This window comes from Lates calcarifer, linkage group LG16_LG22 (assembly GCF_001640805.2).
Source record: "Lates calcarifer isolate ASB-BC8 linkage group LG16_LG22, TLL_Latcal_v3, whole genome shotgun sequence".
Classification (NCBI taxonomy): Eukaryota; Metazoa; Chordata; class Actinopteri; family Centropomidae; genus Lates; species Lates calcarifer.
Window position 1 is genome coordinate 20,445,213 of NC_066848.1, and position 21,569 is coordinate 20,466,781.

At 41.0% G+C, this 21,569-nt stretch overlaps 1 protein-coding gene across 1 annotated transcript in view; it reads left to right on the top strand.

Moving 5' to 3' along the window:
• The window catches only part of LOC108872871 (spectrin beta chain, non-erythrocytic 1-like), a 122,671-nt gene that overhangs the window by 91,089 nt on the left and 10,013 nt on the right, over positions 1 to 21,569 (top strand). The window contains 22 exon segments of the mRNA XM_018660771.2: positions 735 to 855; positions 973 to 1,188; positions 1,380 to 1,799; positions 3,288 to 3,490; positions 3,783 to 3,873; positions 3,961 to 4,107; positions 5,216 to 5,479; positions 7,902 to 8,126; positions 8,892 to 8,981; positions 9,307 to 9,585; positions 11,212 to 11,342; positions 11,607 to 11,652; positions 11,654 to 11,812; positions 11,949 to 12,323; positions 12,828 to 12,890; positions 12,892 to 12,915; positions 17,519 to 17,676; positions 18,753 to 18,891; positions 19,102 to 19,186; positions 19,303 to 19,499; positions 19,594 to 19,694; positions 20,958 to 21,012. Coding sequence (XP_018516287.1) covers positions 735 to 855; positions 973 to 1,188; positions 1,380 to 1,799; positions 3,288 to 3,490; positions 3,783 to 3,873; positions 3,961 to 4,107; positions 5,216 to 5,479; positions 7,902 to 8,126; positions 8,892 to 8,981; positions 9,307 to 9,585; positions 11,212 to 11,342; positions 11,607 to 11,652; positions 11,654 to 11,812; positions 11,949 to 12,323; positions 12,828 to 12,890; positions 12,892 to 12,915; positions 17,519 to 17,676; positions 18,753 to 18,891; positions 19,102 to 19,186; positions 19,303 to 19,499; positions 19,594 to 19,694; positions 20,958 to 21,012 — 3,589 coding nt within the window.

The following is a 21,569-nucleotide window of genomic DNA, read 5'->3' on the forward strand; positions in this document are numbered from 1 at the left end:
ACTGGAATAAAAGCAGTAACTAAACAGCAGACTGGAAAATACTGTACAGTGTGATATAACTGGGATTACATAAGGAAGTAAATTTAGACAAAATGGAAATAAACCAGGAACTGAAATTAAAGTAAACCAGAATTAGCATGTGATTTAGCAGAGACTGAATGTGTAACTGGGATTTAACAGACAGTTAAGCTGTGATAAGACATGTATCTCTGGTTTATCAGGCAGTTATCTAGGATTTAGCAACTATCCAAACTGGGATTAAAAAGGGCGCTAAACAGCAGTTATTACATGGGGATTAAACAAGCAACAAAAATTGCATTTAAGTGAGGGAAGGTGAACTGAATTTGAACAGAAAACTTAACTTCTGATACACAAGAAAATGAACAGTAAATTGGGTTAAACAAGCAACAAAGCTGCGATTGAACATTTCACTTCAGTGGGATTAAAAGGCCAGTAAACTTGGATCAGACAAGTAAATAAACTTTGATTTTCAGGTAAATAATCTGGAATTAAATTGAAATCTAATGGATTAAAAGTTAAATCTGATTAGATAAATAGGTAATAAAACTGATTAAAAAGGTAATTGAACCTGGGTGAATTTCAGTCTCAGTTGTATTAAACTGAGATTAAAATTTAAATAAAGTATCAATAAACAGGTAACAAAACAGAGTCAGGGTTAAAGTTTCATTATTCGTCGATATTGTTGCTAATGGCATCCCTGTCCATCTGTCCAGGTGGAGTCAATTCAGAGACCTGGTGGATCAGAAGAAGGACAGTCTTAACTCGGCTCTGGGTGTTCAGAACTACCACCTGGAGTGTAACGAGACCAAGTCCTGGATCAAAGAGAAGACCAAGGTACCCACAAAACAAAAACAATCTGGTCCTACAGCACTTTAAACCACTGTAGCGACTCATACGCTCTAAAGAAAACTTGTCTAACTCACCCTTCACTCGCTCTCTGCCCTCCTCCAGGTCATTGAGTCGACCCAGGAGCTGGGGAACGACCTGGCTGGAGTCATGGCCCTGCAGAGGAAGCTGACAGGGATGGAGCGTGACCTGGCAGCCATCGAAGACAAGCTGGGCGACCTGGGAAAAGAGGCAGACCGTTTGGGCTCTGAACACCCGGAGCAATCTGAGGCCATCAAGGGACGTCTGGCTGAGATCACCAGCGTCTGGGACGAGATGAAGGTAGGTTTTCTGCATTATATGTCCAACGACAAGGAAGCAGCTTAAAATATATATTTCTAACCCAGTTCAGTTTTATTCCAAGTCACACAATTAAGAGAAATGCATAGTAATAAATTGCTGTAGTGGCAGCTGAAGCCATGTGTGAATCCTATGATCAAAACAAACTCCTTTTCTCTGTTTTCTGTTTACAGGACACCATGAAGAACCGGGAGGAGTCCCTGGGTGAGGCCAGCAAGCTGCAGCAGTTCCTGCGCGACCTGGATGACTTCCAGTCATGGCTGTCACGGACACAGACGGCCATCGCCTCAGAGGACATGCCCAACACGCTGGCCGAGGCCGAGAAGCTCCTGGCCCAGCACGAGGGCATCAAGAACGAGATCCGCAACTACGAGGAGGACTACCAGAAAATGCGGGACATGGGCGAGATGGTGACACAGGGCCAGACGGACGCGCAGTACATGTTCCTGCGACAACGGCTGCAGGCGCTCGACACCGGCTGGAATGAGCTGCACAAGATGTGGGAGAACCGACAGAACCTGCTGTCCCAGTCCCACGCTTACCAGCTGTTCCTCAGGGACACCAAGCAGGCCGAGGCCTTCCTCAACAACCAGGTAGACCTCTGATTTCATTACATCTGCACCTTTAGCTTTGGTGTGAAGCAGAGACTGACAGAAACATTGGTATGTAGCATTTGTAGAGTCACTGTCAGCAGTCTGAAGTACAGTCACAATCCTGCTTTGTGTGGTCTTTGTCTGTTATTTGTAGCCAGAAAATCTAAATTTGAGTAAAAGGGGGTGTAGAGCCTGTGTAAAGCTGAGGCAGGCAAGCAGCAGCCTCCACAGCAAGGTGCGATAGACATAAAAAATGTGTCAGTTAAAACAAACACATCTCCACTACATACCTCTCTAAACTCTTAATGTCTTCCTAATGAAAACCATTATTTTTGCCACCAAGATGAAAATTAGAAACATTTAATCAACTATTAAGAGACAATACAATCAGTTTTCTCACAGCATATCTAACAGTCACTGAAGGAGCTGAATCCCAAGGCATTAGAAACAATTAACAGAGCATTAATGTGTTTAGATGGATACTTTGTGAATGAGTCAGATGATGTAGATAGATCAGTCTCATCTCTGTGTGTCCAGTATAGAGAGAGAAGGAAGTGATTGATGGAAAATTAGTTGGGATTATTTCCACACTGCCTGCTAGGTTTTTTAAATGAGAACATTTAAAAACAGTGCCTCTCTTATCATACTTTGTCCCTGCTGTAGAGTCAGTATATTCCAGGACAGCAGTAGAGCATGAGTTAGGATTTCATGCACTCGTTGTCATGTGATCTGACCACAGAGTGAACTGTTCTTTCATTAATGCGGTGGTTCTGAAAAACACATAGACAGTCAGAGTGATCAGCAGATAAATCTCTGACTGGGCGTTTGTCCAGCCCGGGATCATGTGGGTTAGACCAGATCTCTCTCACACACAGTCTGTCCACGGTGCACACCACCTCTCACCCAGTGCATGCTGGTAGAAGATCCAACCCCACCTGGCCATGTACAGGATAATCAGTTTAAAAAAATGCTTAGAAGAGAAGCTGGAACAATTAGTTGATTAATCGAAAATCAGTAAATTAATCTAGGGAGATTTTCTTTGTTTTTGTTAACTGAACATCTGGATTTCAGCTGTTGGTCAGACAAAACAAGACATTTGACGACATCACACTGGGCTCTGGGAAGTTGTGATAGACATACCTAAGTAACTTTCAGTCCAGAGTCTGATCTTTCCATCCACAACAATTGGATCTCTGCCCTTCCACTCTGAGAAGGACAGAGGCTGCCACCAAGTGGTAAAACGGCTTCATTACAGTCTGAATGTTTCAAATCATACTTTCATGAACAAGACTTCTTTCTTAGTTAACAGGACATATTTTACAGAGAAATTCCTTAATTTTACTGCAAATATAGACACAAATTACAACAAACATATTCTGTCCAGTCTCCCATTGAGCACAAATGATATTAGTTTGGATGATCATCAAATGTTGAGATGTGACATTACAGCCAGCTGAGAGTAATGTCTGCTCTGTGTTTCTCTTTCAGGAGTACGTCCTGGCTCACACTGAGATGCCCACCACTCTGGAGGGCGCAGAGGCCGCCATCAAGAAGCAGGAGGACTTCATGACCACCATGGATGCCAACGAGGAGAAGATAAGCGGCGTGGTCGACACCGGCCGTCGTCTGGTAGCTGACGGCAACATCAACGCCGAGCGCATCCAGGAGAAGGTGGACTCTATCGATCAAAGGTAAGATGCTATTAGTTTGTACAGGGAATTTGTTTACTAAAGTTGATTTGTACCAAAGTGACAGGTTAGTTATTATAAGAAGATTAGCACATGATCATTTAATTAAGTCAGTCTTTGACAGCAGTTTTAAATGCTATAGAAACAGGCTTGAGACTGTAATAGTGGAGTCTAAACTAAACGCTTAACACTCTCCTGTCTCTCATTAATTGCCCCCCAGGTGCTCTTGAGCAAGGCATTCTGCTTCTACCTGCAACAGATCATGTGTTTAACCATATTCATTTTTGCTCTGCAGACACAAGAAGAACCGGGCAGCTGCCAGTGACCTGCTGTCAAGGCTGAAGGACAACAGAGACCTGCAGAAGTTTCTGCAGGATTGCCAGGAGGTAAACCACAGATAATTCATAATCAGAACAATGCAGAATACCTGGGGTAAGTTAGTTGAGAGTCTAATTCGCTGCTTTTTTCTTCAGCTGTCCCTGTGGATCAATGAGAAGATGCTGACGGCCCAGGACATGACATACGACGAGGCCAGAAACCTCCACAGCAAGTGGCTCAAACACCAAGCCTTCATGGCCGAGCTGCAGTCCAACAAGGAGTGGCTGGATAAGATCGACAAGGTAGGAAAAGAGGATCAGGGAATCCAATCCTCTCTGCTACAACATTTCCTAAGAAACTTAGTCCCTTTTTGCTGATTCCCCTGCAGGATCAACCAAAGTAGGAGGTGTTGGCCATGATTTGACAGACCACCGTTTACACAGCTACTGACCAAAGATATCATGTGATATCAGCTATTGATTCAATTGAGTTTATTAAGATAACATACACATGACTATCTTCCTACAGAAATATGCAATAACAGCTTTTACCGCAAGGTTGTAATAATTTGAGCTTTAATGATCGTGGCATGGGTCTGTAGTAGTGGACGTGCCACATTGTCATATGATCAACTGTGCTACATGTTAAGAATATACACATCACAAGGCATAAATGTTGTAAAACACATAAAGAAATATGTTATACAATGTTTTACTAAATGTTCATTATGAAAGCAAAGCTTAAGGTGCAGTCTACAGGTTTCAGCTTGATGCTTTTTATTATTCATGTTCCTATGTGAAAGTCAGATTAAAAAAGAAAAGTGATGGATGTAGTTGCTGCTGGAGGCAAACATTACTCTGAAATTAACATTAATCTTAAAATGGAGCAGTGACGCATCCTTAAAGATTCACAAATATACAGCTCATCTGTTGTGAGAGTCATTCTGTCTTCATTTCTGGATCAGACCTGCTGTGTAGAAACAGGTGGCAGACAACATACACAGCATAAATAAAAAGTGAGAAGATATGAACCTGAAAATAGACCATCGGGAATACTTTATTACTGCCAGAACAGAGAGATACATCAGGCGAGAGGAGAGAGAGGACGACAGTTGATGATGATATAAACTGGCAGATCGGGGTTCATGATAAATATATAGAGTTAGAAATTAAGAAAAATTGTAAAACCTTAAATAAAACCTGCAGGTTCTGGAGCTTCTTAAGGTGTACTTAGTCACCATCAAGTGGGTAGGATGCACTTGTTGCAGGAGATGGATTTCACACCAGAGACTTAAGATGTGTAGTGATTAATGTGGTGACAATTGTCAAATATTATCAAACAGATACTTTGTTGAGGATGCTTTCATTGCCTAATCAGAGCAGAGTATTAAAAACAAATATTGTCTTTCAGGATGGGAAGACACTGATGGCTGAGAAACCAGAGACAGAGGCCATGGTTAAAGAGAAGCTAGCGTCCCTGAAGACGATGTGGGAGGACCTGGAGTCCACCACCCAGACTAAGGCCAAGTGTCTGTTTGATGCCAACAAGGCTGAGCTGTTCACCCAAAGCTGCGCAGACCTCGACAAGTGGATGGCCAGCCTGGAGGGACAGCTGCAGTCCGACGACTACGGCAAAGACCTCACCTCTGTCAACATCCTGCTTAAGAAACAGCAGGTGAGGAGCGGGGGGGGGGGTCACATTTTCACACGGGAATTATGCATTAACATGAACATTAACAAGGGTGTGTCAGCATAGCTGAGCTGTCTGCTGCTTCGCTGACTGTCTTCATTCATACGTGTATCTTATAGAAAAAAACACCATTTCCTGTAAAGCCTTTCAGTTTGACAGTACAGTTTCTCTTCTACCAAGGTTCAGTAAATGGGAACTTAACTTTAACTGTGAAAAAAATTGGTATCATTCCTGTTTTTGGTCCTTCTCCTTTATTTACATCACACAGGTGTAAAAATGCCACTTAAAGTTTCTTTGTTCGTGATCCCACTGTTTGTGCTCAAGTCTATCATAATACAATCCTCACAGGCCTGTATGTACTGAAAAAGTAATCTGTCTTTAGTCATACCTCCTGTGTGTTCATGCTGCCCTCTGGATGAATTGTAATACCTCTGGTAAAGCCCTACCTTTTCAGATTAGAATTTAAATGTGGACCTCAGAGGATGAAGGCTAATGACTTTCGTGATCCCCTTATTTTTCTATATTTGTGGTTTTAAATATTGGATGAACTGCCATGAAATTCAGTTCAGGTATTCATGTCAACCTGGGTATGAATTCTGATATCTCTGATGACTTTTCCTTGAGCTCCATCCACTGGGAATAATTTAAATTTATCCAACACTTTTGGTTTATGGCTGAATGCATGTCAAACAAATTATCATCTGCTAAGGGTTGGTACATTAGCATCGTCAATTTTAGCATGTTAGCATTTAGCTCAAAGCACTTCTGTGCCCACTGTTAGTTCAGCCTCACAGAGCTGCTAGAGCTCTTACTCACGGGGCTATTTTTGCCCAGCATTCAGCCTGTTAGGCTTATAGGCACAAACAAGCTTCAGAAGCAACATTAGTCTGAGGTTTTAGTTTAGACCCCGATGTATTGTTTAATTTCACCCAGGTTGATAATTGTGGTTCTAAATTGAATTATTTTATGTTGGAAGGGACAGTGATCAGTCATATTCGAATGTACTCCCTCAGTTTGACCTGTTTCTGCAAAACAGTGCAGAGAATTGTGAAATGAATTAATTGTTCATGTCTGGAATCCAAAGCTTTTAAATTCCTGAAAGGAGTCTGTTCAGTAATTTCTCCGTTTTTACAGACACGCAAGGAGAGTGCGTAGTCAAACCGCCCTCTACATAATTCATCCACTGGTGCACAAACACAAAACACACACGCAAACACACACACACTCACACTCTACACACTCCGCTCACACAGCGGTTATGTAATCTTTCATTTGATGTGTTACAAGCCAACCCTGGGTCTGAGAAATGTTCTGTGTGTGTGCATGCGTGTGCGTGTGTGTGCATGCGTGTGTGCGTCCCCACCAGTAAGTGAGACAGAGCTGGAGAGTGTGAAGCTGACTGTCTGAAGAATGACGTTGGTATTTTCAATCTATTTGAGCAGCTTCCTCTTATCATCTGTCTTCTCCTCAGATCTGTACTGTAATTTCCTCAGAGTGCGTGTGCGTGTGTGTGTGTGTGTGTGTGTGTGTGTGTGTGTGTGTGTGTGGGAGAGAGAGTGAGTGATGAAGTGTTAGAGGGAGATCATTAGCAGAGTGTTTGATCTGTTACACAGAGAGAGAGGAGAGAAACGATTCCTCCCATCCTCTCCTTCCTCTGCTCTGATTTTAATCCAGACTCTACCTGTGTTTTTGTTTTTTTAATGCCTCTTTGATGCCTTTTCAGACTGTTATTACACTGCCTGGCTGCTGGAGACGATCGTCACTTAGCATTTATTTTAGACTATTTATTTTTATTCGATAATTTTGAGTCTCTGTCAGTAAGATTAACATAGATTTGAACAGGGCTGAGGAGAAGAGGAGTAAAGGCCTGTGAAGGAGCTTTTATCTTTGTAATAGCTGCATTTTTTTCTCTTCATCTATTTATTTATTTATTTTTCTTACCTAACCTGTGTCTCTTGATTTAATTCTACTTTATTTATCTTTTAGTTATTTTTAGTTTTGTTGATTTATTTATTTATTTTTTTTATTATCGCATTTTTCAATATACAAGTACATTTTTCTCTTTATTTGCTCCTCATCATTTTAATCATTTATCAAAAAAAAAAAATCTTAAGTCAAGGTCTACTTACATGCTTTTCCCACGGTTTTCAACTAGCATCTCATGGTCTTCTCTAGCAGATGGCATTTGCTTAGTTGGCGGAGACAGTTCAGCTGAAAAAGACCCTGAGATGTGGTCGAAAGCTCTTCAAAAAGATAGCAAGTGGACACATTTTTCACATTTTATTTTATTTCTTAAATCCTTATTTTTGAATCTTTTAACAAAAAGTCCATCAGTATTTGTGTTAGTTCTACTGATGAAGCTACACGTTCTTCTGTCTGACCTGTGACTGTCCTCGTCTTCCGGCAGATACTGGAGAGCCAGGTGGAGGTGCGTCAAAAGGAGGTTGAGGAGCTTCAGAGCCAGTCACAGGCCCTCAGCCAGGAGGGCAAAGACTCAGAGGAGGTGGACGGCCAGAGGATCAGCGTGGAGAGGAAGTTCCAGTCTCTCCAGGCACCCCTGACGAAGAGACGAGACAACCTCATGGCCTCCCGGGAGATCCACCAGTTCAATAGGGACGTGGAAGACGAGATCGTAAGTGGAGCGTTGAGGGACAAAGTGCAGGAAGTAGAATGTATTTTACTGTTGACGTTAGTGGTAAGGGATACCTGTTAAAACATGAACATGAAGATAGTGTACTTATTTCACAGAAATTATTTTCATTTATCAAAGACTATGACTGAAAAAGGAACCAAAATTAGAAGTGTTGGCAGGGGAAGTACAGTAGTGTAGTTTGTAGAAGTATGGGTTCACAGTTGTGTCACCAATAGTGGTGGCAGCAGCCAAAGTAGTACTCATAGTAACTACAGCAAATATTACTGCAGTGTTATTATCACTAGCAGTAGCAGAAATTGTTGTTCCTGCAGTAATAATAGAAGAAGTTGTTGCAGCAGTAGAAATAGCATCATTAGCACTAGTAGGAGCAGTATTAACACCATTGTTAATAGCATAATGTTGTAGTTGTAGTAGTAGCAATATTAACAGTAACCAACAGCATTATCAGCAGCAATTAGTTGTAGTACTAGTAGTAGTAGCATGAGTAGCAGCAATAATGTGAAATTCTGGCCAGACTGGGTCACAGTGTTCCCATTAGCAGAAGTAGCCACATCAGAAACAGCAGCAGCAGTAGTAACAACAGTAGTATTATTAGAGGAAATAATGATAATAGTAATACTAATAATATGAAATTTATTCTCTGAATCAGCAGTAATGGACGAAAAAATTGTCACAGTGCCCATTAAAGAACCACACAGCACCAGGAATTAATGATTATGTGTATGTATGTGTGTGTCCGTCCAGCTCTGGGTTGAGGAGAGGATGCCTCTGGCCACATCAACCGACCACGGACACAACCTGCAGACTGTACAGCTGCTCATCAAGAAGAACCAGGTACATAGACGTATACACACATATTTACCTGGTTCAATGAAAGTAAATGACTGAATAATTTACTTAACATGCTGAATGTTTGGACTACAAATTTCTCTTTATATCATAAAATCCTTCTTTATAGTTGGTTAAAACTTGTTGAATGAGGAAATGAAAGGAACACAGATGAGGAAGGTATGAAGTAAAGAAGAAGCATCTAAATTTCCCCTAAATTACCAATAAACAAATGTGCAACAAGCTGCAGTGGCTGAATTTTCAAAGTAAAATTTCAGTTTTTGCAGCATCATGCAGCCTCCTCACTTATCCCTCTCTATGACCCTCACAGACCCTGCAGAAGGAGATCCAGGGCCACCAGCCTCGCTACGACGACATCTTTGAACGCAGCCAGCACATCCTGAGGGAGGGCAACCCGACGGCCGAGCTGATTCGCCAGCGGCTCTCCGAGCTCCAGTCTCTATGGGAACAGATCAAGAAGGAGACGGAGAAGCGTCACGCCCGCCTCAGTGAGGCCCACGAGGCCCAGCAGTACTACTTCGACGCCGCAGAGGCTGAGGCCTGGATGAGCGAACAGGAGCTGTACATGATGTCAGAGGAGAAGGCCAAGGTGAGGCAGGGGTCAGAATAGTGAGGTGAAACAGCAGGTTGTTAGTGTTGTTATAATACAGGTAATAAGAGTATTGTGATGATGATGGATGTGTCTTCAAGAGTCAACAGCAGGGCCTGATAACACAACATAACAGGTGTAAAGAGTAGTGTGGACAAATTACTTTACTCAATGATCAAATGAAAGCACATTACTATATTAACATGATAATACAAGGCTGACAAAGACTTTTTAAAGCAACAGAACTGTGCAGAGCAATAGTATTAATTCTGATGGGCTCCAAGTCCAAGCGGCTAAACTATTAATCGTTTGACCAGAACTCTGACTGCATAGTCCCACTCACTGAACTGAAACATGACTAAACAGTGGATATTCATCATGATCCCTGCTGTCTGAAGCCAGAACTCCCGTTGCTGTAACAATCACACCAAACTCTGTTTATAATTGTTGATATTTTCAAAGTTTCCTTGCTGGATATCAGAGGTGAACACAGGTTTTTAATGACTTCTAAGTCTTTTTAACTGAGTTCTGCATTACTCTTGAACTTGCTGGGTGTGATTCCAGCAGTTTACACTGCTGTCAATCACTCAGTTATGCACTTCTTGCAAGAGAGCATGCCCACTCAACAGAAGAGTGAGAATTAATGAGGCTGCATTTTGGGTTACTGTGTATAAAATAACAGACAAGACACAAAAAGTTGGAATAAGATGATACAGTATATGATTGATACTGAAGACAGACATACTGTCAGAGACAGTATCAAGCATAACAAAAAGAAACAAAAGGAGAAAACTGTATTTTATGGGGTTAATAATTATTATTCATCACTTTCGTTACAGTGTTCTATTCAGGATCATGTTGGTCCGAGTCTCTGCCCTCTGGGTCAAAAACTTCCTGTTTCTCTGTTTTAGTTTTACTTTACCTGTCACTTCCTCAGTTTGTGGATTTTCTGTAAGTTTAAGTCAGTTGGTGTTGGTGTCAGAGCGTCTGCTGTATCTCTGCCGGTCGGTACACATTTAATACTTATTTGGGTTATATAACATATTTCACTATTCTGGTAACTGCCTGTAAATATTCTCACTCTGAATACAAGAGATATTTCAAATTTAATCTGAGAGTTTTTTCTTAGTTTTGGTTTTACAGTGATATACTGACGTGCTCATCTTAAAAGTTATTTTGTAAATCTGCTCTTATCGTCAAACTGTTCAGGTGTGTAACTGATCAGACATGTTGATAGGTACACGTATGATTCTGTTTCCATTTGTCTGTCTGTCTCTCTACCTTTGTATTACTCATGTTTTCTTCTGTGTCCTTTTTCAGTGTCATTTTTACTATAATTATTATTAATATTATTTGTATCCCTACTTATATTTTCTTTTCTCTTGGACTTGTCATCACATTTGAGTCTTTTTCTATTTAACTTTCCTGAATCATTTTCCTCCTTTTACTTTTTCTTTCACTTCCATGTCTCTCTTTTATTCCCTCTTGGGTATGTCCCTCTGTACTTTTTCTGTTTCACTTTTCTTTTTTCCCTCTTTCTCCATCAACTTGTATTGGCAAGGAAATCAAAATATGAACTTTTGCTTTACCGAGACATAAAGAGAAATTTGTCCATCTCTCTCTCAGGACGAGCAGAGTTCGGTGGCCATGCTGAAGAAGCATCAGATCCTGGAGCAGGCAGTGGAGGATTATGCTGACACCGTCCACCAGCTGTCCAGCACAAGTCGGGGCCTGGTGGGCGCCGGACACCCCGACAGGTGAGGGTCGGGTCAAAGGTCAGGGGTTACATGACCAGGATTAGGGATTATTTTCCGTATTGTCTATTGTCTAGTTTTCCTTTTAAGAAAGCAAAAGAGGATTGAAAGGGTGACGATTGTTAGCACAGAAAAGAATGAGCAAAGGAAGAAAGAGGGAAAAAATAAGAAAGCAGAAAGGAAGAGAGGAGCAAGGATGAGCAAAAGAAGAACAAAGAGGGAACTAAATTAAGACAGGAATGATTTTCTCTCCTCCTCTTCCTGCAGCGAGCGTATTGGGATGCGTCAGTCTCAGGTGGATAAGCTGTACGCCTGGGCTGAAGGATTTGGCGGAGGAACGTCGTGGGAAGCTGGATGAGCGTTTCCGTCTCTTCCAGCTCAACAGAGAAGTGGATGACCTGGAGCAGTGGATCGCTGAGAGGGAGGTGGTGGCCGGATCCCACGAGCTGGGACAGGACTACGAGCATGTCACTGTAAGTACAGCACAGCAGTTTGGTTATCAGCATTTTCATACTGCATCATCAGAGCCGACTTTTAAAGCTGAGCTGCGGAGGCATTGTTTGTTCATCTGTAACAAACTGGAGCCTTTTGATTTCTTTTCTCCGTCAGATGTTGCAGGAGCGTTTCAGAGAATTCGCCCGGGACACCGGGAACATCGGCCAGGAGCGCGTGGACGCAGTCAACCGTCTGGCGGACGAGCTGATCAACACCGGCCACGGCGACGCCGCCACCATCGCGGAGTGGAAGGACGGCTTGAATGAGGCCTGGGCCGACCTGCTGGAACTCATTGACACCCGGACGCAGATCCTCGCAGCCTCCTATGAGCTCCACAAGTTCTACCACGATGCCAAGGAAATCCTCAACCGCATCCTGGACAAACACAAGAAGCTTCCCGAGGAGCTGGGCCGAGACCAGAACACAGTGGAGACCCTGCAGAGGATGCACACCACCTTCGAACACGACATTCAGGCTCTGGGCACGCAGGTATAGCCACTATATTTGGAAATAGAAGCCTTTTCGTTACGTGAATATCCTGGAACACATTCAGCAGAAATTAGAACTTAAATGATAAAAACTGAGTGCACAGAAGTAAACTAGCTACACTATCTGCCAAAACTATGTGGACTCCCAGACCAGCCACATACTAGTTGATTTGGGCTGTTTCACGGTTTATGGCCTGTTCTTGTCTAATTGGGGTGATTCTCAATGTCCCAGTACACAAAGCCAGCTCAGCCCCATCCAGCATGTTTTGGATGAACTGGACCACCAATTGTCAGCCAGTTATTTAATAGATCAGAGATTCATTCATTTTCTTTCACAGTGGAACAGATGCTGAACATCATTTAGAGCATCATGGGGGAAACAAAAGACAGTTGAAACATATCCTCCCTTATGGATCATCCACCACCTGCTTATGATCTTACTATTTTAAACACATTCGGTGTGTTTTAAACCAACCTGAACCTCCTCCTCTTGCTCTTCTTTCAGGTGCGGCAGCTTCAGGAGGATGCAGTTCGTCTGCAGTCGGCTTACGCTGGAGACAAAGCCGACTGACATTCAGAAGAGAGAGGGAGAGGTGAGCTTCGGTGTTGGGCAGCAGTGAAACATAAACAACATCAGGACTGGGCTCAGTTTACTTTGGATACAATCAGTAAATCTGAGTGATGTATCTGTCTCAGTATGCCTATGGCAGACACCTCAGATATAGCAGCCTTTTTCTATTTGGCACATGAGTTTAGAACTCTGGTGACATACATGCACAATTTTCAGTGTTTTTCTTACATGTAAACATAGCAGAAAACCTCCTTTTTTATTGATTGAATTGGACCCAGCACTGATATCACTGAAGGCCCTGTGTAAAAGGCCCTTTGCCTCATGCATGCTGCACTGCTGCTGCACTAACTTTGCACTGTTCCTCTGCTCCTGAAAAGATCTAATTAAAGAAAAACACTATAAGTACTAGATGGTCAGTTAGGGGTCAGATGGAGAGAGAATCATTTTGAATAAGATGAATTACAAGCTTTGTTTCTATGAGGACATGAACACTAACAGAGGCAAGGGCCACACCCATACTAGTTTACATAGACATTGGTTACTGAAAATAATCTAGAGGTTGATTAAAGGTGTTCCTCAAATCATCAAAAGTAATTTTTATTCATAATTATACAACAAGCCGTAGAATATAAACACATCATAAAATCTTACAGGGTATGGTCAAAATAAAGGAAACACCACGATGAAGTCTCCTCACTAATGTTTCTGTATACAGAGGTAACATTAGTGTTGACTGGGAACTCAGTATAATTATATACTACCTTTTTTATCACTAGAACCATGTTGTATGATTTCCCCTCTAGGCTCAAAATCACTGTTTATCTTAACCTTTTCTGCCCATTAGTTTAAGGTGATTTATCCAGCATCATTCATGTCTTTTATTTTATGTTTATTTGATACAGACCAGCAGTTTACATAGAGCAGCACTTGTAGCTACTGCTAATTTCTAACACCTGTTACTTTTATATTGGTTTGGAGAATTGATTTAGCTTATTATCCCCATCTAATGATACATTTGATTCTAAAAGTACTTAGGTTTCCCAGAATGGTGTCTTGTATTACAGAGCAGAACTGGTTTTCTTGCAGGTTGAATTACTGAATTTGTGCTCAAATACGACGTGAATTTATTTTACAAATTCACTCTAGGTGATACAAATCGGGGGTAAAAACTCATTGAGGTGAAATTGTGTCAGCTTGAGTGAAAACTAAATCTACATTTCAGCAAATCTCAAACTCAAGGTCACAGTTCACTTGACGACCTGTCTCTATACACCATAACAGGGTGCTTTTCATTTAGGTTTACTGCAATGTGCAAAGCCATAACGTCTTTTGAGATGCAGCAGTTGTTGTGTAAGGTTCTCAAACCAAACATCTGTCTTTATTTCATGCATTTTTGTTATCAAATATTGATACAAAGATGAAAAGTGTCTTCAACCTCAGTAAATGCTGTTTTGCATCATAAAATAGGCATTATCCTGAACTCATCATAAATTCTACATCTGAAACAGACATTTTTAGAAAATGTTGGAGAACAATGACAACCTTAAAATTTAAGTGGAATATTTCCCTTTAGTACCACCATGACATGCCAAAGCTTCTGGTCTCCCTGGCGATCAGAGTGGACTGTTAATAATGATAAGCACTGTGAGTGTTTTTGATGGCGTTGTGTTTTGACCATTCCCTGTATGTCCATTTCCCTGCATATCTCCTCTGTCCACCCAGAAGAGAAAGGGAGAGGTGAGACTCCGTTTACCAAAAACATTGGCTTTGCATCAGTGTTCGTTTTGGCTGCAGTTTTAGACTTTCTTTTAATATTTTGACTAAAATGTTGATCAACTTTAATGACATTTTAGTCATTTTCATGCAGTTTAGTCCTGGCCTAGTGTTAGTCACAGACCTGGTGATTTGCAAATACTCAGGGTTTGTTTTTATCTTTATTAGATGGCTGTGTGGGTGGATTTTTGCACAGAGGAAGAGAAACTAAATACAAACTCAAATTATCTGGTTAACAACTTTCCTGATGTTATTACCAATGAGCTGTAAACTTCACCCACCTGGGCATTCTGAGAAGGTTTAAACAAATGCTGCAAGTAATTTGCAAATACAGTTTGGGTCTGGTCAGTCAGTGAAGAAACTAAAAATGTAGGTCTAGCTCATTCTCAAATCAATTTAAAATGCATTTGTAATATTTCATGGCTGCACATAGTGGTGCAATCAAATGTTTTGTTTGCATTTGCTTAAATGTAGTTGCTTGTTAGCTGGCAAAGTATCGTTGCTTGCAGTCCTCTGCAGCCCTATGTCCATCCTCTCTGTGAACAGTGTCTCGGTGTCAGATGGGTCTGTGGCTGAAAATGTTATTGAGAGGGGAGTGAAAGGATTCTGTGCAGATACCTACTGGTTTTCAGTCTGGAGGGGCTATTTGTTTAATTGTAATCAACAAGGCCTGTCAAGAAATGTCGACATTTATTTTGCAGACATTTGCAGCTAAAACCCATGGCAGACTGCCTCAGTCTGATTACTAACTGCAGCTTTGCCTTCTGAATCTCAGACGTTCTGACTTGTCTTGCTGCTTGTGGCTGGAAAAATGCAGTAGAACCATACCAAATATATTCCTTCTGTGCTGTGTTGCAGCAGTAGAACTTGCCAGTCAAAGCCCTGCAACAAAACAGAATGTTGTTTTTGAAATTTAGGTGAAATGGAGTGATGGTTGGTTAGGGGTGGTTAGGGGTGCATTTCAGCCACAAATGTCTGCAAGAATGTATGTCAATTTAAATATGAGTATCAGTATCATCTTAGGAATTTAACTATGTAAGATTAGACAAATCAGCAGAAATTAGTATATGTGTTGCATATACAGCACATGGCAGTGCTGTAACATTAACATCTTGTTTGAATTCAGCACTGACCTTAAGCTATTGACAATAATTCACTAAGCCACAGAGGATTCCTTATGCAGCAATTTTGCCTTTAATCATTTTAAATTCTGCATGACACACCTGATAGTGGCCATGTTGGAGGTCTTGGTAGCTGAGCCATAATGGCTACAAAGATTTTTGTTGTTGTTGCATAATTGATCAGATTGGGTTAATTTTACGTTTCTGACAGGAAACTGATCAGTTTATCACTGAGCCATCTGATTGATTGTTAGAAAATAGCCTGTAGCTAGCTAACCATAGTGTCTGTGCAACTAATCACCACTGTCTGGTTGTCATCCTCACTAGCTCACCTAGCTAGTAGAAGCTAGCATTAGTTTGCTAACATATTAATATGGATACTGGGTATTTAGTTTGCTGACAGTTAGCTCAGATTATGTGAGCTAACACTTTGTCAAGCTCCCACTAAAATCTACCTAAGTGTTGTTCACTTCGGTCTGAGAGCATTAGTGGATCTACAGACACTGGACAACAAGCCACTTCAGCAGGAGGGTCGACCACTAGTCTACATGTAGGATTGGTGGTATGATCCCTCCATGAAACAGAACCCCATGTTGTTTATTCAAGGAGTTGATTCAGCAAAACTTTTGTGAAGACTGAATACTAGCTTTCTATTGAAAATGAAACACTGAGCAAATTAGAGTTTGGCAACAAATCTGCAAAGTGTGCTTGTACTGGGTGAGAAATACAAAACATTTTAATTTACAGGCATGGGTAAAAAAAAACTTTGGAATAGGTCCCTAGCTTGTCAGCTACTGTTACATTACAGTGATTTGTCAGAGGATCTAAATAATGAATGATGGTATCCACATGGTGACAGCAGGTTTTGGAAAGTTTTGGAAAGTGCACGTCTGTCAGAGAGTTGGTCTAAACAGGTGGAGATGCAAGCAAACATAATCCACTGGAAAACTGGAGGCTGTACGCAGTCCTTCATCATGATATATACAGTTCCATAATTGAGAAATTCTCAATGCATAAAATGAAATGTCTGTTTTTGGCTAATCCAAAAGACGTAATACCTGATAAATTCCAATACTGCCATAAAGTAGTTTTGCTCACTGATCACAGCATTTCCCTTTAAGGTCTAATACACCTAGAGATATTAAAAGGAGAGCATCCTCAGTATAATTGGAATGTTACAATCTCAAATATCATCTCAGTGTACATATTGTCATGTCCCCCCCCACCTAATATGTTAGGGGCTTTTGCATCTGCATATATGTTTGCGCTGTTTTTTTATTTATTTATTTTTTTGTTGTTGTTGTTGTTTTTTTCATTTTTTTTTCTTTTCTTTTTTTCCCATTTATTTATTGCCTCGGGCTGGGCTATGCTCCCCTGCAGTACCCTGGTGCCTGACATGTGTATTAGAAGTTTATATAAACTAGAAAGGAAGATATCTCCCAATAGTAAATTGGGTTATCATAAATAAAGATTCTGCACTGATTATAAAACATTTTCAAATTCCTGCCCTTCAGGCACTCTCTATCAATTACATCGATCTTCCTCTCTTTTCTCGAACAGACCATTCTTAGATGTTCCTCCATGATGGAGCCAGTTGTTTTTAGGCTGCGAGATCAATAAAGCAGCTGCAAATTCTTGATATCACTTTGCCATGACATGACTGGTTGAACCAGTTATGATCAGCCTCTCTCTGGTCTGAACCCTGCTGTGTGTCGTCTCATCCCCCCTCAGGTTCTGGAGGCCTGGAAGAACCTGCTGGAAGCAGTGGAGGGCCGGCGGGTAAAGTTGGTCGACACCGGAGACAAGTTCCGCTTCTTCAGCATGGTGCGTGACCTGATGCTGTGGATGGAGGACGTCATCCGCCTGATTGAGGCCCAGGAGAAGCCCAGGTAGGAGACGCATGGGATTCCATTACATGTGAACTTTCAAACAGGTTTCACTTTATTTCCCTCTCGGCTATTGCCACCATATTTCTGATGAGTCAGGGTTTGGTAATGTTCTGATATGTTGTTAAGCTGCTTAGATGAACAGGTGATACACAAGTGAGTTCACACACACAGATATACATGGGCACAGACACAGTTAATCTCCAGCATTTCTGACTGTTTTTCCTAAAATGAGTTTTACCCTCCCTTATTACTTTTTCTTTTTACATTTATCCATTTGAGTCACTGACTTGACTCCAACACATACATAGCAAAAATTTATATGATTGCAATTACATCACTGGAATGAATTAAACATTTTATTTTCAACATAAGTGCAATCAAAATATGCTTAATAGCTGTTTTTCATATTTTAGCATTAAAAAAGAGTGTGAGGCCTCGTGGTCTTTTCATGATGACATTCAGATTTAGTTTGCTGGATTTCAAAGGGGTTTTAATCAGAGGTCAGAGAATTCTCTCCACAAGTATTGCAGCTAAACTAGACAGCAGTTTTCAGCCATTTATTTTAACGTGCTTCAGCACCCAGCTGATGTCTCTGCCTCTGGACATTAGTAAAATTAAAGATCATTAAGATTAAACTAAATGGCAAGGAAATTATAATATATAGAGCCAATAACAACCAATAACAAATGCAGATATTAACACATACAATGGACAGTTTTTATTGCAGTACATAAAGTTTGTTTTTTGCCTTGTGAAAATATTGTTGTTGTTGTTTGTTAGCAGGATGTCTCAAATCATTTCCACTGAATTTGGCCAGAGGTATTAAAAGACTGATATGAGATCAATAGTAATCAGTGACTTAATTCCTAATATTGATTTTGGCACATTTGGAGCTCTACAAACTAAACTTTATTGTACTATTTATTTTTCAATGTCAAACCCTTCTTGTCTGAGCCAGGTTAATCAAAACACATTAGCAGAATTTATCACCAGGTGTGTTTCATATAAAACAAGCTGAGGTCTCTTCTTATTACACACTGCTGAGATTGTTTGTGTGTTTTGTTGCTGGTTTTCAGGGATGTGTCATCAGTGGAGCTGCTGATGAACAACCACCAGGGCATCAAGGCGGAGATCGATGCCCGCAATGACAGCTTCACGGCCTGCATCGAGCTGGGCAAAGCCCTGCTGGCCAGGAAGCACTACGCTTCAGAAGAGGTGGAGAGGCTATCATGTAGTTCGAGAACAAGACATTTTCTTCATGCTCCATGTGTTAATCAGATGTGTTCAGCCAGAAATAAGCAGCATTTATTTTTGGATTTAATTATCGTACTTGTCTTAATTTAAATTCCAGCTGCTGACACCATGTTTGTACCCACACATACATCATATTAAATCTATTAAATCTATGATGTTTTCTCCCCTTAGATTAAAGAAAAGTTGTTACAGTTGACTGACAAGAGAAAAGATATGATTGACAAGTGGGAGGACAGATGGGAGTGGCTGAGACTGGGTAAGATGTTTCATCAGTAAGTCAGTCAGTCAAACAGTTTCCCAGGCTATCAAATATGATGTAAAATAAGCTGAATAAATCTGGTTTAATGTCTAAATTTGCGTGTGTGTGTTCAGTCCTGGAGGTACACCAGTTCTCCCGGGACGCAGGTGTGGCTGAGGCGTGGCTGCTGGGTCAGGAGCCCTACCTGTCCAGCAGGGAGATCGGCCAGAGCGTAGATGAGGTGGAGAAACTCATCAAACGCCACGAGGCCTTCGAGAAGTCAGCTGCCACCTGGGAGGAACGCTTCGCCGCACTGGAGAGGCTGACCACGGTGAGACACAAGAAAGTGCTCACATACCAGTGTTGTGTGAGACCAAATAAAGTCTCAGGACTAAAAAAAATAAAAAATGTGTTTGTGTGTCCAGATGGAGTTATTGGAAGTGAGAAGAAGGCAAGAGGAAGAAGAGAGGAAGAGACAATCCCCGCCCACTGAGGCTCAGCCCGCCGATGCTGCAGCACAGCACAGGTGAGGGTGTTTGTGTCTAAACTGTGTATATTCTTTCGGACTTGCATGGGTTTTGTGGATCTAATGCTTTACCAACAAATATCTGTCTTTCAGGAGGAAAAAATTGAGGTTGACTGAACAGCAGTTAAAACAATCTCACTTCAAGATCAGCTGCAGTTTAAACATCTTCACATTCCATGAAAGGAAATTACCAAAAGCTTGAGAATAGCTCCTAAGTAGACATTGTGGTTAGATTGTTTGGGCAAGACTTACTTGGCTGACAGAGAATAAACTGATTTTGATAATAGATTGTGTAATAAATGTTTCCTTAGTTTAGCTTCTCACAGTTGAAGATTTTTTGCCTTATCACTTCTCTGGTTGGTCACAGACAATAAGTAATTTTAATGCACAAAAGAAAGGATGAATCTCCCACAAAATTTTAAACTGGTGTTGGTCGTATTTTTAGTCATATAGCCATGTCAGTACAGGCTTCTTCATTTTTATTTAGCAGTTTTCCTTGAATTTATGGGTGATTTGCTTCAGTGTGTGGACAGAAATTACTAGTGCATTATGAGCGAGAGTTTCAGTACTGTCAGATGCAATTAACACTTCCTCCATTGTTTTTCAGTTATCACATCCTTGAAAATAACCTTTCAGACCTCATCAGGGCCAGGCTAGAAGGACAAAAATAAATAAATAATAAAAATTGATGGATCTATCAATAATGAAAAAAATCATCAGTCATAGCTGTTGTGTGTCTATGTAGGTGTGAAATCTATGGCCAATCCAGGCATATTTTTATGGATCTGCAATGGCTAAAATAAAGCCAATCAACATCCGATGCTTTCTTTCTGAATACTTCTGTGTTTCGTGTTCTCAGACTGTCTTGCAGAAAATTGAATTCTGTGGATGTACAAAATGATTTGGTGACACTGGTGATTGAAGCTAAACTCAGTTTCAGTCTGTTACAGACAAATCTGTTATCTCCCCTCCTTTATTAGCAAAGGGCAGTGTACAAAGCATTCTGGTTGTAGCTGACGGTCACTTTTACCTGTTAAAATGGCAAGCACCATCAGCTGCAGGTCATATTATTATTAGGTAAAAGATTAAGTAGTGGACAAAGTGTTTTTGTATTCCCAATAAACTCCAGCAGAGTTCTCTTTGTCTTATCAGTTGCTTAGAGTTTCACTTTCCCACTTTACTTTTTCTCATTTTGTCAATTTAAGCTTGAACTGAAATCCATCAAGACTGTGTCTAATTCTTTGTGTACTTTTGTGTTTACAGGGAGGGTGAGCCGGTGTCTCAGAATGGGCTGCCATCCGATCAGGAGTCTCCCAGGGTTAGTTACCGCTCACCTGCCTACCAGAAATACAGCAGCACCCTGCAGAGCCGCAGGGCTACCGCCGCACCCTGACACACACACACACACACTACTGATGTGTACATTTAAGATACATAATATAACTGCACACACTCGAAAGCAGAGACATGAAACATAACAAAAAATACAAAATGTTAACCTTTAACCTTTGACCTCATAGAAAAATATTGCAGACTCTGTTGTTAACAGGTGTGTTGTATCCCTCCTCCTCCTCACACATTCCTGGGATCTACACATGAATATTCTTCCTGTATTTATAACTTGTCTTCAGCATTTATTGTTTGGTCCTCCTCCTTACTGATTAATAATTTCTTATTTACTGAGTGTGTCAAATCTAGCTTTTAAAGGTGATGTGTTTAATTTTACCTTTAACTGATAATGACAACTGCTTGGTTTTGAGATACACATTTTTGAGAGGCCTTTAAATCACCTCTAATTACCTCTTAAGTAAGAGGAAGAGTAAACTGAAAGCAGTGGCACTGATGGGACTTGCAGTTCACATTTAGAGACATTCA